The 17,470-nt window shown below is 42.6% G+C and overlaps 1 protein-coding gene across 1 annotated transcript; it reads right to left on the reverse strand.

Moving 5' to 3' along the window:
- Positions 1 to 8,451: 8,451 nt before the first annotated feature.
- Positions 8,452 to 14,619, reverse strand: LOC131926822 (serine/threonine-protein kinase MARK2-like). The gene is made up of 2 exons (XM_059282447.1): positions 12,984 to 14,619; positions 8,452 to 10,060 (listed from the first exon to the last, which is right to left on the reverse strand). The coding sequence occupies exon 2, from the start codon at positions 10,016 to 10,018 to the stop codon at positions 8,906 to 8,908; it is 1,113 nt and encodes a 370-aa protein (XP_059138430.1). The 5' UTR covers positions 10,019 to 10,060; positions 12,984 to 14,619; the 3' UTR covers positions 8,452 to 8,905.
- Between the last annotated feature and the right edge of the window lie 2,851 nt (positions 14,620 to 17,470).

The following is a 17,470-nucleotide window of genomic DNA, read 5'->3' on the forward strand; positions in this document are numbered from 1 at the left end:
ATCTTTCTGCTGCATACAAGAAACACATCTCAAATTCAAAGATAGACACTACCTAAAAATAAAAGGCTGGGAAAAGACTTTCCAATCAAACGGTCTTAAGAAACAAGCGGGTGTAGCCATCCTGATATCCAGCAAAATAGACTTCAAACTAAAATCAATCAAAAGAGATCAAGAAGGGCATTACATACTCATCACAGGAAAGATCCACCAAGATGAAGTCTCAATTCTGAACATTTATGCCCCAAACACAAGGGCACCCACATATGTAAAAGAAACATTATTAAAGCTTAAATCACATATAAAACCCCACACATTAATAGTGGGAGACCTCAACACCCCACTTTCACCACTGGACAGATCCCCCAAATCGAAACTTAACAGAGAAATAAAGGACTTAACTGATGTCATGACTCAAATGGACTTAATCAACATCTACAGAACATTCCATCCTAACAAAAAAGATTATACCTTCTTCTCAGCACCCCATGGAACCTTCTCTAAAATTGACCACATCCTTGGTCACAAAACAAATCTAAACAGATACAAAACAATTGGAATAACCTCCTGTGTTCTATCAGACCACCATGGTCTAAAGTTGGATTTCAACAACAACAAAAACTACAGAAAACCTACAATCTCATGGAAACTGAACAATACCCACCTGAATCACCAATGGGTTAAGGAAGAAATAAAGAAAGAAATTAAATACTTCCTAGAGATCAACGAAAATGAAGACACCACATATCCAAACCTATGGGACACTATGAAAGCAGTACTAAGAGGGAAATTCATAGCACTAAACGCCCACATAAATAAGCTGGAGAAATCTCACACTAGTGACTTAACAGCACACCTGAAAGTTCTAGAACAGGAAGAAGCAAAGTCTCCCAGGAAAAATAGATGCCAGGAAATTATCAAAGTGAGAGCTGAAATCAATAAAATAGAAACAAAGAGAACAATACAAAAAATTAATGAAACAAAGAGTTGGTTCTTTGAGAAAATCAACAAGATAGACAAGTCCTTATCCAAACTAACCAAAAGACAGAGAGAGAGCATCCAAATCAACAAAATCAGAAATGAAAAGGGGAACATAACAACAGACATTGAGGAAATCCAGAGAATCATCAGGTCATACTTCAAAAACCTCTACTCCACAAAACTGGAAAACCTAAAAGAAATGGATAATTTTCTGGATAGTTACCACATACCTAAATTAAATCAAGATCAGATAAACTATTTAAATAGTCCAATAACCCCTAACGAAATAGAAACAGTCATTAAAAGTCTCCCAACCAAAAAAAGCCCAGGACCAGATGGTTTCAGTGCAGAATTCTACCAGATCTTCAAAGAAGAGTTAATACCAATACTCTCTAAATTGTTCCATACAATAGAAACAGAAGGAACATTACCAAACTCCTTCTATGAGGCTACAATTACCCTGATTCCCAAACCAAACAAGGATACAACAAAGAAAGAGAACTACAGACCGATCTCCCTCATGAACATGGATGCAAAAATACTCAATAAAATACTGGCAAACAGACTCCAAGAACACATCAAAACAATTATCCACCATGATCAAGTAGGATTCATTCCAGGGATGCAAGGATGGTTCAACATACGAAAGTCTGTCAATGTGATACACCATATAAACAAACTCAAAGAAAAAAACCACATGATCATCTCACTAGATGCTGAAAAGGCATTTGACAAAATCCAACACCCCTTCATGATAAAGGTCTTGGAGCGATCAGGAATACAGGGAACATACCTAAACATAATAAAGGCAATTTACAGCAAGCCAACAGCCAACATCAAATTAAATGGAGAGAAACTCAAAGCAATTCCACTAAAATCAGGAATGAGGCAAGGCTGTCCGCTCTCCCCATACTTATTCAATATAGTACTTGAAGTTCTAGCCAGAGCAATAAGACAACATAAGGAGATTAAGGGGATACAAATTGGAAAGGAAGAAGTCAAGCTTTCCCTATTTGCAGATGACATGATAGTATACTTGAGCAACCCCAAAGATTCCACCAAGGAACTGATACAGCTTATAAACACCCTCAGCAACATAGCAGGATACAAGATCAACTCAAAAAATCAGTAGCCCTCCTATATAAAATGGACAAAAAAGCGGAGAAGGAAATCAGAGATACATCACCCTTTACTATAGCCACAAATGACATAAAATACCTTGGGGTAACACTAACCAAGCAAGTGAAGGTCCTATATGACAAGAACTTTAAGTCCCTGAAAAAAGAAATTGAAGAAGATGTCAGAAAATGGAAAAATCTCCCATGCTCATGGATAGGCAGAACTAACATAGTAAAAATGGCAATCTTACCAAAAGCAATCTACAGATTCAATGCAATCCCCATCAAAATACCAACACAATTCTTCACAGACCTGGAAAGAATAATACTCAACTTCATATGGAAAAACAAAAAACCCAGGATAGCCAAAAAAATCCTGTACAATAACACAACCTCTGGAGGCATCACGATCCCTGACTTCAAGCTGTACTATAGAGCTACAGTAATAAAAACAGCTTGGTACTGGCATAAAAACCGACATGTGGACCAATGGAATCGAATTGAAGACCCTGACATTAATCCGCACACCTATGAACAAATAATTTTTGACAAAGAAGCCAAAAGTGCACAATGAAAAAAAGAAAGCATCTTCAACAAATGGTGCTGGCAAAACTGGATATCAACATGTAGAAGGCTGCAAATAGATCCATATCTATCACCGTGCACAAAACTTAAGTCCAAGTGGATCAAGGACCTCAACATAAATCCAGCTACTCTGAACCTGCTAGAAGAGAAAGTAGGAAGTAGTCTTGAACGCATTGGCATAGGAGACCACTTTCTAAATAGAACACCAGTAGCACAGACACTGAGAGAAACAATCAATCAATGGGACCTCTTGAAACTGAGAAGCTTTTGTAGGGCAAAGGATACGGTCAACAAAGCAAAGCGACAGCCTACAGAATGGGAAAAGATATTCACCAATCCCACATCTGACAGAGGACTGATATCCAGAATATATAAGGAACTCAAGAAATTAGACATCAAAATGCCCAACAGTCCAATTAAGAAATGGGCTATAGAACTAAACAGAGAATTCTCAACAGAGGAAACTCAAATGGCTGAAAGACATTTAAGGAATTGCTCAACATCCCTAATCATCAGGGAAATGCAAATCAAAACAACTCTGAGATACCACCTTATGCCTGTCAGAATGGCTAAGATCAAAAACACTGAAGACACCTTATGCTGGAGAGGATGTGGAGCTAGGGGAACTCTCCTCCACTGCTGGTGGGAATGCAAGCTTGTACAACCACTTTGGAAATCAATATGGCGATTTCTTAGAAAATTGGGAATCCATCTCCCCCAAGATCCAGCTATACCACTCTTGGGCATATACCCAAGGAATGCTCAACCACACCACAAGAGCACTTGTTCAGCTATGTTCATATCAGCATTGTTTGTAATAGCCAGAACATGGAAACAACCTAGATGCCCTTCAACTGAAATGGATAAACAAAATGTGGTACATATACACAATGGAATACTACTCAGCAGAGAAAAACAATGACATCATGAGGTTTGCAGACAAATGGATGGACCTAGAAAAAATCATCCTGAGTGAGGTATCCCAGACTCAGAAAGACAAACATGGTATGTACTCACTCATAACAGGATACTAGATGTGGAACAAGGATGACTGGACTGCTACTCACATTACCAGGCAGGCTACCTGGAAAACAGGACCCCAAGAAAGACACAGGGATCGCCCAATGACAGAGAAATGGAATGAGATCTACATGAACAGCCTGGACATGAGTGGGGGTAGTGAAGGGCGAGGGTCGAGGGAAAGAGAGCTTGGGTGAGTGGGAGATCCCAGCTGGATCAACAACAGAGAGGGAGAACAAAGAATAGGAGACCATGGTAAATGAAGACCACATGAGAATAGGAAGAAACAAAGTGCTAGAGAGGCCCACAGAAATCCACAAAGATACCCCCACAACAGACTGCTGGCAATGGTCGAGAGACAGTCCGAACTGACCTACTCTGGTGATGGGATGGCCAAACACCCTAATTATCGTGCTAGAAACCTCATCCAACTACTGAGGGATCTGGATGCAGAGATCCATGATTAGGCCCCAGGTGGATCTCTGGGAGTCCAATTAGCGAGAATGAGGAGGGTTTATATGAGAGAGAATTGTTGAGACCAAGGTCGGATAAAGCACAGAGACAAATAGCCAAACAAATGGAAACACATGAAATATGAACCAATGGCTGAGGGGTCACCAACTGGATCAGGCCCTCTGAGTGGGTGAGACAGTTGATTGGCCTGATCTGTTTGGGAGGCATCCAGGCAGTGGCACCGGGTCCTGTGCTCATTGCATGAGTCGGCTGTTTGAAACCTGGGGCCTATGCAGGGTCCCTTGGCTCGGCCTGGGAGGAGGGGACTGGACCTACCTGGACTGAGTCCACCAGGTTGATCTCAGTCTGTGGGGAAGGCTTTGCCCTGGAGGAGATTGGAATGGGGGGCGGGCTGGGGGGAAGGTGAGGGGGACGGGAGGGGGGAGAACAAGGGAATCTGTGCCTGTATGTAGAACTTAATTGTATTGCAAAATAAAAATTTAAAAACAAAATCTGTGAAAAATTGCTTTGGACTTTTAGTGGGGGTTGTATTGAGTTTGTTCATTGCTTTTGGTAGGATGACTCTTTTCATTATATTAATCCTACAGGTCCATGAGCATGGGAGACCTTTCCATCTTCTGATATCTTCTTCTTCTTTTCAATCATGCATGCCCTTCACTTTCTTGGTTACTTTTACTTCATATAATTTAAGGCTGTTGTGAATGGTATTGATTCCCTGATTTTTTTCTCAATTGGCTTTCTATTTTACATAGGATTATTTTATTGATATATGTGTCTTGAATGTTATATACATCTCTGAATGAAAGCTGTTTGATCATGATGGATCATGGTGGATGACATTTTGTTTTGTTTTGTTTTATTTTGGAGTCAGTTTCCTCTGGATTCTTCTGTTTTTTCAACTTAGAAATTTTTTAAAGATTTATTTATTTATTATGTATACAACTACTTTGTTCTGCCTGCATGTGTGCCTGCAGGCCAAAAGAGGGCACTAGATCTCATTACAGATGGTTGTGAGCCACCATGTGGTTGCTGGGAATTGAACTCAGGACCTCTGGAAGAGCAGCCAGTGCTCTTAACCTCTGAGCAATCTCTCCAACCCCAGAAATCTTTTAATAGGGTAAATTTTCATTAATTTTACATACCAATCAAACACCCCTCCCAAGCCCGGCAGTGGTGGCGCATGCCTTTAATCCCAGCACTTGGGGAGGCAGAGCCAGGTAGATCTCTGTGAGTTCGAGGCCCGCCTGGGCTACCAAGTGAGTCCCAGGAAAGGCGCAAAGCTACACAGAGAAATCCTGTCTCAGAAAACCAAAACAAACAAACAAACAAAACACCCCTCCCTCTTACTTCCCCCACTCTCTCCCCAGCTTCCCTCTGCTTACCCATCCCCTTCTACTCCTAAAAGAAAGCAAGAGCAACCAATGGGGAGGCACATCCAGTAGAGACACATCCAAGTCATTCCCCCTGCCTCAAGCCTGCATGAGGTGTCCAATCATAGGTAGTGAGCTCCAAAAGCCTGCTCATGCACCATGGATGGATTATGATCCTACCTCCAGGGGCCCCCCAAGCAGATCAAGCTACATAATGTTGTGTCGTCCAGAGGGCCTAGTCCAGTCCCATGCAGGCTCCACAGCCATTGATCCAACTTGCATGAGTTCCCACTACTTTGGTTTGGTCATCCCTGCAGGTTTCCCTATCATGATCCTGATGCACTTGTTCATAAAATCCCTCTTCTCTCTCTTTGACTAGACCTCTGAAGCTCTGCATGGTGTTTGGCCTTGGAACTCTGCATCTTCTTCCATCAGTCATTGCAGAAGAGCCCAGTGATAGACTGTTAGGGTATTCACTGGTCTGATCACTGAGGCAAGCTGGTTTACTTCAGGCACGCTCTCCACTGTTTCTAATAGTCCAAACTGGGGTGATCCTTGTGGATTCTTGGCCACTTCCCTAGCAGTGGTTTTCTCACTATCCGCATGATATCTCCCTCTATCATGGTACCTTTTTCATTGTTTTCCCATTCTATCCGTGTGTTCAAGAAGATAAACAGATTAAGAAATGGAAAAAAAAGAGTGGTGACCTCATGGCAAGATCCCACCCAGTTAAGTTTCTAACCTGAGAAAAGAAATTAAAGAAAAGCTTAGAGCCGCTTACAATGGTGCAGGACATTAATCCTAATTCTATTGAGGCAGAGGCTGGTCGATCATTGAGCTTTATACCAGCCCTGTCTACAGACTTAATTCCAGAGCAGACAAACACACATAGTGAAGGAAACCATGGAAAACATAAATCTGTTTATGATTTAACTAAACAAGGGGACCAAGTTCAAGCCCGAGCAAGCAGCAGAACTTGGCAGTTTTGGCTACATGGTTCTGGCTTTAGAGTCAAGGGTAGAAGAAAGACATTATGGAATCTTCCTCCGCAACTAAACAAGGCCATTAAAGCCAGGCATGTGTCAGTGATGTGTCTGAATGGAGGCATATAGAGATCATTGCATGAAGCTGTGAATGTGAATCCTGGATTGCCTAGAATACCCCAAGATGTTTGAGATCCCAGAGCCTTGGGTGGGATAACTGCCAAGGACTGTGACTTAAAGGGAGTAGAACCAGCCCAAGAGAAAGAAGTATGTTGCAGTCAGCAAGGATGAAAGCAGTTGGATATCTGAAGAGCTTTTTTGACATCAAACTGGGAGACACAGAGTTTGCAGTTTGCCCAGCTGGTTTTTGATATTCTTTGGTCTAGAATTTCCTCACTTTGTTCCCTTCCCTGTATTTTGGGCAATAATGTGTATCCTGTGCCATTATATGTTGGAAGTATGTGGTCTGTTTCTTGATTTTGATTTTATATGGGATTACACTTAAAAGACTGCATGAATTTCAGAAGAGACTTGGAAGTTTGAATATTAAAAAAACTTTTATCATGATGTAATGTGGAGACCTTTTTAAGTTAGAATAAATAAATTTTGCATTATGCTATTTCTGCAAGACATGGGGTCCAGTCATGGAATTATGGTTGTTTGAGTGTAAACAGCCTCCATAAGTTCCTAGGGAGTGGCATTAGTAAGATGTGTGGCTTTGTTGGAGTAGGTGTGGACTCCTTGGAGGAAGAGCTTCTCTACTGAGGTAGGCTTCAAGGTTGCATAGGTGCTGAAGCCGTGCCCAGTGTCTCAGACCACTTCCTGGTGTCTGTAGGATGAAGTTGTAGCTCCTTATTCACTCTCAGCTCCTTCTTCAATGCCGAATCTGCCTGCATGCCACCATGTCTTTACTTGATGATGCTACACTAAAGCTGTGAAGCTGTAAGCCACCCAATTAAAGGTTTTCTTTTGTAAGTGGTCCAGGTGTCTCTTCACAGCAAAAGAAACCCTAACAAAGATGGCATGCTGTTGGTTAATCATCATCTGTTTCTGTGTGGTTTTGTTATAGGAAAGTTTGTACCTATCAGGAGCTGAAGCACACCTTGTGTAAGGACTGTAGCTGTTTGAGAGGGTATACACAGTAGGACATGGCAACTACCCTATCATTTGATAGCAGTTCTTTGGATGTAGGAGATGGGCTAATGTGCAGTGCCTGACACCTGCCTTGCCCTGCGTGTGTATGTGGAGCTTAATTGGAGAAAAACATATCAGGACATGACATGTCCCTGGTTAGAATGTGGGGACTATGATGGGCAGGCAGGGGTTTATGTAGTAGGTTGTAACAACTGATTGAGTGTATATAACGGGGACTAAAGTTGATAGAGAAGTGTTATGTAGCAGGACCTGAAATGTAGATTTGTATGCGTATGTTGGACTTTTACTATAAGTGAGAGGCTACCTAGAAGGGACTGTGAACTAAAGTATTTATGACAATCATTTTGTAAGCAAGACATGTCTAATGAGACTTGTAATCTGGCTTTGTGTGTGTGGGTATGTTTGTGGGTGTATGTGTGTGTAGAGAAAGTGGGAGAGAGGAGAGAGAAGAGAGGTGTTTTGCTATGGCAGTAGGGTAGGGAATACCTAGCAAAACCTGATATACAGACCTATATGCATATTTGGGGCTATGTTTGTAGAAATGTGGTACCGGGTAGGTCCTGAAGGTTAGCAATGTAGAAGGCTTAGAATTCACAGTTGTATACCTAGCAGATCCTGACACCAAGTTGTATGTATTCATGCTTTCATGTGTGTGTTTGTGTGTGTGTGCTTTTGACTATAGGAGAGATAGCCCTGGCAGGTGCCCTCTGAGGTACTATGTTTGTGATTTACGAAAGAATATTTATTAAAATAACATAGTCAAGATACAATGGAGGAGAACATCTTGGCGGCCAAAGAACTGTGCCTCTTATGCACTGCACAGTCTTCTCATTTCTTTGTAGCTTACACAGGGATTCAGGGCTCACAATGAAGTGGGCTTGGAGCACGGTAAACAGTACTCTCAGTGCATAGGAAATTGTCTTCTTCATCAGCTTCCAGCCCCTGAGTGACATGGATCCAGTTGTTGTAGGTCATCTTGGCACTGGTCATTGGACCTGTTGGGCCCCCAAAATGGTTTCTCTGTGGAGAAGCCTATGTTCAGACACCACATGTGTGTTCAATCTGGGGCTGATTCACCTGAGGAGAGATCACCAGTCAGGCTCTCCACAGAATTCATGTTGACTGCAATGTGTCCTGCAGCACTGTTGATGACATTCGCGATCAGGACACCACCTTCTGTAACTGTTTCAACTGAACAGGTCTTTTTTCTTCCCTTAAGTGTCTATTGAGAATAGTGTATCTTTCGTCTCTTCCCATCTCCTATACTTGTTGGAAAGGCAGGTTCACTGGCTTTTCTCTTCAAAGGGAGTAGGGGCTGAAAGGCACCTTCAGTGTTGCCATTTAAGAAGGGATCCTGATTCTGCTGATGGCTGTCCCCACAGCTCAGTTTGTATTTGAGGATATTGAAGGTTGCCATTAGGTTATTTGGTTGCTTGTGGTTCAGAGATGATACAATCTCCTCATGGGTGTAGCCCATGGTGCACATGGTCTCCATGACCCTCGGAAGGATTTCCTTAGTTTCAGGGGCTGCATGTTCTTTAATGTTGCCCAGCCATTGTTTTTCCTGGAGCTGACATATGGTTATTCTGTCCTTGTTGGGGACCATGAGTAATTGTTCAATGAGGATGATGCAGGGTTTTGACAAGTGGTAAGGAATGGGATACTTTGTGGTGGTGATGACCCTGCACATACCTTCAAAGGTTGTTTCGTCATATGGAAATTGTCCTGTGACCAGTACATATAGGAGGACTCCCAAGCTCCACATATCTCCCTCCAGGCCATCGTAGGGTTTCCTTGCCAAAATCTCTGGAGCCGAATAGACCAAGGTGCCACAAAATTCCTCCAACATCTGCCCCTCTGCCAGCTGTCTGGCCATACCAAAGTCACAGAGCTTGACATTGCCAGCTCCGTCAATAAGGACATTTTCCAATTTAATATCACGATGGGCAATTCGTTTTTGGTGGAGAAAATGAACCCCTGAAACGACCTGTTGGAATATTGGTCTGACCTCATCCTCCTTTAGAAAGTCTCTATCCCCAAGGAACATATCCAGGTCATTTCCTGAAACATATTCCATGATCAGATAAGTTGTTGAACTTGTGTCAACAACATGAAAAAAATGAACTATGTTTCTGTGTTCCACAGATTGAAGTATCTCTACTTCAGTGTTGATGTCAGTCAGAGAATTCTTTTTCTTCTCCAGGACCTTGACAGCCACCTGTGTATGTGTAGGAAGGTGGCAGGCTAGCTTCACCTCCCCAAATCCACCAGAGGCTAGAGATGTTAAGATCCTGAAATCTTTTTCAAGGATGTTTTCTTCCAAGGGGCTTGCCATGATGTTCTGCTCAATTAGGACACTTTATCTTGTTGCCAATTCCTGGGACAAACAACATGAAAGAGAATAGTTAATGCAATTTTTGGATGGATGTTTAGTGCTATGAATTCTGTCATGGAATGTGGGACATCCCAAAAAATCTAATGATGCAGGTCAAGGACATAGAAATACTAGAATACAACCTCCAAGCATTAGATGAGGAATCGTAGTAAAGATCGAATATGGAATTAATGATGTACATGTGCAAAGAAAAAGTCTGAGATCAGAGATAGAATGACTTGGGCATTTTTCAAGAATGTATCGAAATGAAAAATCCTGGCCCAAACTGATCAAGAGATTGAAGATAAAAACTTATAAGGGAAAAAATGAGAGGATATGTCCCAAGCAAACTACAGTCCTGAGGATCTTCCAGGGATGTTTCAACTATTAGACCCCATGAAATTATAAAGTATGAAAGGAACATATAGACGTGTGTGACTATTAATATAAGATAAAAGAAAAACACCTAAAGACTTGAGTCATAAGCCACAGGTGTGGTTGGTAACAAAAATGGCTTCAAGCCAAGTAGAGCCCAGGCTTCTTGGATTCCCTGAATCTATCTACACTTTGGAGAAGAACAAACACTGTGCTGGGGAACTTGCTGGTCAACCTGACACAAACTAGAGTCATCAGAGAGGAGGGGACTTCAATTGATGACATGTCTCCATGAGATCCAGCTGTCTGGCATTCTCTCAACTAGTGACCAATGGGGGAGGCACTTGCCCATTGTGAGTGGTGCTATCTTTGCGTTGGTGGTCCTGGGTTCTATAAAAAGCAGGCTGAGTAATCCAAGGGTAGCAATCAAGTAAGCAGCACCCTTCCATGGCCTCTGCATAACCTCCTGCCTCCAGCAGCCTGAGTTGCTGTCTTGGCTTTGATTGGAGATGAACAACAATCTTGCAAGCAAAAGTTCAATAAACCTGTTCCTTCCCAACTTTATTTTTCTGTGTTTTTGTTTTGTTTCTTTGCTTTTGGGACATGAATATTTTTTTCAGCAACAGAAACCCAAATTAAGGCAAACAATAATGTTACAGAAAAAGAAAGCTAAGGAATGTATTCAAACTGATCTCAGTGCTGGTATTACCCTGAGGCCACAACCAAATAAAGAATGTACAAACAGCTGTCCTTGAAGAATATAGATTGTAAAAAAAGCACAAGGCCCTGGGTTCTGTCATCAGCTCCAGAAAAAAAAAAGTAAAATTAGTAACAATCAAATTGGAAAACATCATAGTGAATATGGAGAGTGTGGAGAATGGTCCACACTCAGCACGATGACTAGTGTTCTGTTGTGATATAAGGAAAAAGTTAAAACTAGATGTAGTTTCATGTGAGACAAAGCAGGTCCACAAAAAGAAATAGAATACACCTTGTCTCTTTTGGGTCATGAGGAAGGAGGAGGCTGAGTTTTTGTAAAACTCATATTACCCGTCACAAAGATATGGTAGAAGTAATGAAATAGTGCGGGGGAAATATGATCAAGGCAATGTACAGGCATATATGAAAATGTTTTGTAGTAGGAAATCTAGTAGGTCATTTAAGAAAAGTCCTGGAGACAGATTTAGGGGTAAATGCTGAAAGATCAGAGAGACAAAGGAACAAGCCCCTGCCCTGTCTTATCACCAGGACTCCTCGGCCTGAAAAGCTGTAGTTCCTGTCCTCTCATGCCTTCTATACTTTTCTCTTCCCAGCTATCACTTCCTTTCTAGTGCTGGAATTAAAGACATAGGTGCTTCCCAAGCAAAGGCATGAGATCTCTAGTGCTGGGATTAAAGGCATTTGATTCCCAAGTACTGGATTAAAGGTTGTACCACTACTTCCTGGCTCTGTTTCTCTCCAAGACTGATTCAATCTCATGTAGTACAGGGTGGCTTTGCACTCACAGAGATCCAGACTAATCTCTGCCTCCCTAGTGCAAGGAGTAAAGGTGTGTACCACCGTTGCCTGGTCTCTATTTTTAATCTAGTGGCTTTTTCTCTTCTCTGATCATCAAGCAAATTTTACTAAGGGACACAACATATCATCACATGGTAAAATCAAATTGGGTATGTGTGGCATATACTTAAATATGTTGAAATACAGTAAAATGAATCAAAATGGAAATAAGAGACTTAATTTTCAAAAATGATAGGGTAACAATTAATGAAGAATGGGACAATACAGGCACAAATTAACCCTAGAACAAAAACCAACACTATAAATATAAATATCAAACAGTAAATATAAATCCCAGGGAGCAAAACCTACAATATTGGAAACATCCTCACTATATTGAGGTCCAGTTGATTAGAGAACTGTAAATCTATCAGGACCATTGTTCCGTTCTCCATGCTGTGTAGGCATCCAACAGTGACTCCAATGTACAAGGACAAGGGCCAGCTGCAGGCAAGTGCCCCTGATGGACTAGTATCTAGTATTCTTCCTACTGCCTCTTTGTAATTTCACCATAACCAACCAGCCAATCATGACTTGTCAGATTGTTTTTTTTTTTCTCAGCATCTATACCATAAGAGAGCCCTTGTTATTTTTACCATGGCTATGATCAAGGCCCACTTAAAACTGAATACTGGAGAGGAACGATTTATTTGCACTACAGCTTAGTTAGGTATGTTGTCACATTGCATTAGTTCTCTGTCCACCAGTGACTTACTCCTAGAAAGCTTCACCACTGTGGCTTCCACAACTTTGCAAGCAACATAAGCTACTGGACAACAAGTGCTCAAAAGTCCTGAGATAAGGTAAACAAAACCACCAAGGTAGTTTGCATGAGAATTGTCCCTACAGCCTGGGCATTTGCCCACTCAGTTTTTGGCCTATTTGATAAACCTAAGGTGGTAGAGCCATTGTGTTCTCAAAAACAACACAGTAACTTATACAATGATTCATTCACCTGCTTCCTCTCTCTCTGGAGTTTATTGGAATTACTTACAGGCTGCAGGACAGCTAATCCAACAATGGGTGACTTGAACTGAAAGTCGCTGAATCCAGGAGAGGCTTGGTCCACAAAGCTGGATCTCTTGGCTGGTCTTCAATATTTGCTAGAATCCCAAAGAAGTAGGAAAGAATTCCACTGAAGGAACGGGCTTGGTAACAAGGCAAAGGGCAAGGGAGAAATAAGCAAAATCCTCCTTTTTCCATGGCCTTATATACTCTTCTTGCACAAGGTGTGGCCAAAATTAAAGGTGTGTCTTCTTGCCTCAAGATCTGGATTAAAGGTGTGTGTCTTAACACCTAGAGATCCTCAATAAAGGTAAGTGTTTCCCTGCTCTTGATCCAGAACAAACTAAGCAAATAATAGTGATAATCATCATCATCATCATCATCATCATCATCATCATCATCTCTCACAGGTGTGCCCTCCATTTCTGGATTGTAGTTCATTCCAGATGTAGTCAAGTTGACAACCAAAAAATAGCCATCATAGTAGCAGAACTTCATCCCAGTGATTGTCCTTGATATTAAGGACATTAACTACCCTAGCCTTCTCCATTAACTCTCTCTGCTTTCTGATTTAATTTGAAGATGTGAAGTTCTTTAGCTTCCCTCTCAGAAATGCAGCATGTCACACAGTATATTATTGTGCCCAGTCAGCTTTATATGCAAATATTGGATTACACTAATCATTGGTCCAGTTTGTCTGATGTTGTTTTTTTCTTTTCTTTCTTGGTTGGTTTATTTGAGAGAAGGTTTCCCTGAGTAACAGCTCTGGTTATCCTAGAACTTTCTTTGGAAACCAGGTTGGCCTTGAACTGCAAAGAGATCTACCTGCCTCTGCCTTGAGAATGATAGGATTAAAGCCCAGAGCCACCACCACCTGGTAATATCTGTTTTCTTTTGGACCATAAACACTGCACCAGCACTGGGAATCATCTCAGATATCCTGCTGTTGCCCAGAGACACAGGAGGTTATGATTAGATAGGGCTTTGGGATAGGGTGTGGTGGACGGAACGTTCCTGTGAATTACAGGCTGCCACCCACCTCTCTTTCCTTGATGTTGGCCTCCCCAAGGCTTGCCAGGCTCACCTTTATGCTTGTAGCCCACAGGAAATGCCACTCTCCTGTCCCACCCCACAACATTACCAGATGTGTCTCCCAGCAGTTTAAAAGCAGTGCAGCCACAGCACATCAGCCCCAAGTTAGGGTCTGGCAGGTGCACCTAGGACCTAGACTATTTAGGGTTGACAACTGGTTCTGCAAGACCAGCTCCTCCATGTGTTCCAGCAGCTTGTAGATGCAGTAGTTGTTGGGGTTGATGGACTCAAAGCACTGGATCTGTGCCCTGGTGGCACCAGAGTTGATCAACCTGCTTAGAACTCTTTGGTGATATTTTATTGGTGCACTTCAATAAAGCTTATCTGGGGACCAGAGGAAAAAGTCAGCCAATGTATTAAACATAGAGCTCAGGCAGTGATAGTACACGCCTTTAATCCTAGCATTCCGGAGGCAGAGAATCATCTGGATCTCTGTGAGTTCAATCCACACTGGGAACCGAGCCATGTGTGGTGGCTCACACCTTTAATCCCAGTGCTAGTTAACCAAAGAGTTCTGGAGGTGTGTAAAGACAGACAGGAAATGATAGAGCTAAGTGGAAAGAGGAAGTGATGTAGCTGGGAGGAGTGAGGAAGTAAGGTGGCAGAGCACAGAAAGGCATATAGGTGTGTATGTACAGGAAGTAGCTCTCTCTGTGGCTGAGAAATTGCTAGCAGTCAGAATGTGGATGGCAACTTTGCACTTCTCTGATCTCTCAGTTTTGACCACACCATCTGGCTCAGGATTTTTTATTAATGACACCATTTAGCAATTCATCTTACAGAACTCCCATCAGTCATGCAGGACTTCAGAACATTTTTTTAAGTATTTCACATTCATTTGAGTTTCTTCCTTTGAAATTTCTGTTTAGGTTGTACCCCATTTTTAGATGGAGTATTCTTTTTTTGATATCTAGTTATTGATTTATTTATATATTGTGAATATTATCCCTCTGTTGGATGTGTAGTTAGTGATAATCTTATCCCATTCTATAGGCTGACACTTTGAAGGACAGTGTCCTTTGATGTCAAGTGACCCGTCCAGCAGGTCAGGTTATTCGAGGGTCTCAAGGAGGGAACCACCTGAAAGCCAATGGGGGCGAGAGAAGAAGGAGACCAGGCGCATAAAGAAAGACAGAGTCAGTCTGAGTCGCGTCAAGGTCTCGTTTATTGGCAGGGTGTTGCAGCTTATAAGCAGGATTTCAGGCAGGGAGGGGGAGCAGGGAGAGTGGAAAAATTTTCTTGAGAAGAAGTCAGGTTGGTCCGAGGGTAGGGTGTTTCTTTGGTCCCAGGCTTCTGCAGCTGGCCGATTACAGTTTATGCCAAGTGGTTTATCTAAACGTAAATTTGGTGGTTAGGCCAAGACTCCACTAAGCAGAAAAACTTAAGACATAACAGTCCTGGGTCAAACAGTCCTGGGTCAGTCTCCAACAAATTCCCCCTCTTTTCTTTAAAAATGGACCATGTTTGTGGTTGAGCTTTAAGAGGTCTGGGGGTCTGAAGGAATGGCTTCTGGAGGATCACAGGGGCCCCGTCCCTCTATGCTATGAGAAAGAGATCCCGGAGACAGCATCTCCCTAGATTCAAACACTACAGGCGTCCCCATAGTGCGGGAATCAGCGGACCATGCGGTTTTTCGGAGGGAATGGAAATTGATAAGTGCTGAGCGTTAGGTTGCTACCGCACAACCATTATGCAACGGGGCATGTAATCCAGGCTCTCGGGATATTAGGGCACCCATGTCCCCAGCCTGTGCAGTCACAGCTGCACTCCAGTCATGCCTGGAGCTTCCCCTCACACAGGGGCAGCCTCGCCCGAGTCGAGGGTTCTGTGTGGGGCATCTTCATCGTGGTCCAAGGGATGTTAGGACCTGAGGACATTGAACCTGAGTCTTTGGGGGGGCTCCTGGCAGCTCTCCTCTGTGTCTAGTCTGTGATAGTGAATTGAAATATGCTGTGGTAAAGCCAAATCAATCTGATTTTTGATAAATCGAGTCAATTGCTGAAAAGCCCAGGGGCCAAAGGTGATGATGAGGAGAAGAATAATCAAAGGAGTTAAAATGGTGGATAACAGGGTGGAGAGCCAGGGGGATCCTTGCAACCAATTTTCAAACCATCCGCGCTGATTTTCAAACTCCCTTTTTCTCTGAGCTAACCTTTTCCTTAATTTTTCCATGGATTCTCTGATAATACCAGTATGGTCTGCATAAAAGCAACATTCTTCCTTTAGGGCGGCACATAAACCTCCCTCCTTTAGGAACAGCAGATCTAGACCCCTTCTGTTTTGTAGTACTACCTCTGAAAGTGAAGTGAGGGACCTTTCAAGGGCTAATATGGATCTTTCTATAGCCTCTAGATCGGTTGTCATGGCCATCTGTAACTGCATCAAGTGATTATTTTGTACAAGGGTGGTGGTCCCTGTACCAATTCTCGTAGCAATGCCTCCAACACCCAACAAGAGGGCTGTAGTCAATGACACAGATTCTCGAGTGTATCTACTCCTTTGCTTGAAGAATTCCATAATCGAGCTTTCTTCATGATAGGTGACACGAGGCCACAACTGAACCAGTACACAGAATTCATGGGAATCATCAAATATCTGAGCAGATATGCAAGGGGGTCAATCCTGTGTTACAGGCCCAGTAGGACCCATTGGGTGCTTCGAGATAATAGCTCCCTTTATAGGGTGTCAACGTTTGTTTACAGAGATGGCTATGGGTCGATGGAATTTTGCCCAAACAAGAACCTCGTCCGGAGACTTCAGGGAGTGTTAGTTTATGTGGCTTAGTCTGACACCTATTGCTCGGGGAAGTGAGGTTATTGGCAGCGGACTGAAAGGCGATTCCTTCATAATAAGGGGGACTGGAGGTAAGGCAGAGCCAGCAACCCAAGGTTTTGTTTGGATTTGTGGCATTTAGGACCAGATAAGCTCCCTGGACCAATTTAAACAATCTATCTCCTGTTCCCCGAAAGGGAGTAAGGAGAGTTCCGTTAGTGGAGTCTACGATGGTAGTCACGGTGCTTGTATGGTAGGGAAAGGGACGAGGATGAGGTGAGGGGGGAGGAGGAGGAGGTGATGGCACCTTTTCATGATTGGAGGGAACCTTTTGGTCAGAGAAAACTAAGTTGGGTCCTACCGACTTTGGGTACAGGTTTTCTATTGTTAGCAAGATCTTGAAAATGACTCCTTTATCTGTGCCTTCAAGATACCAGCAGAGTCCCCATGTTTTTCCTGAGGGCCATTCTCGATTTGCCCTACCCTGAGGGGTGAAGGTTATGTTTAAAGGTAATGATAGCCCGGGATGATGGGCTGTCCCAGTATAGGAGCTAAAGCAAAAATGTCTATTCGTGCTAGGCTTACTGCATCCCCTTGTAACTGAAATAAAGT

Source organism: Peromyscus eremicus, chromosome 16_21 (assembly GCF_949786415.1).
Source record: "Peromyscus eremicus chromosome 16_21, PerEre_H2_v1, whole genome shotgun sequence".
NCBI classification, from domain to species: domain Eukaryota; kingdom Metazoa; phylum Chordata; class Mammalia; order Rodentia; family Cricetidae; genus Peromyscus; species Peromyscus eremicus.

Excerpts from the sequence above, each read along its gene's own strand:
- LOC131926822 (XM_059282447.1), bottom strand. The coding sequence starts at position 10,018 with ATGGCAAGCCCCTTGGAAGAAAACATCCTTGAAAAAGATTTCAGGATC.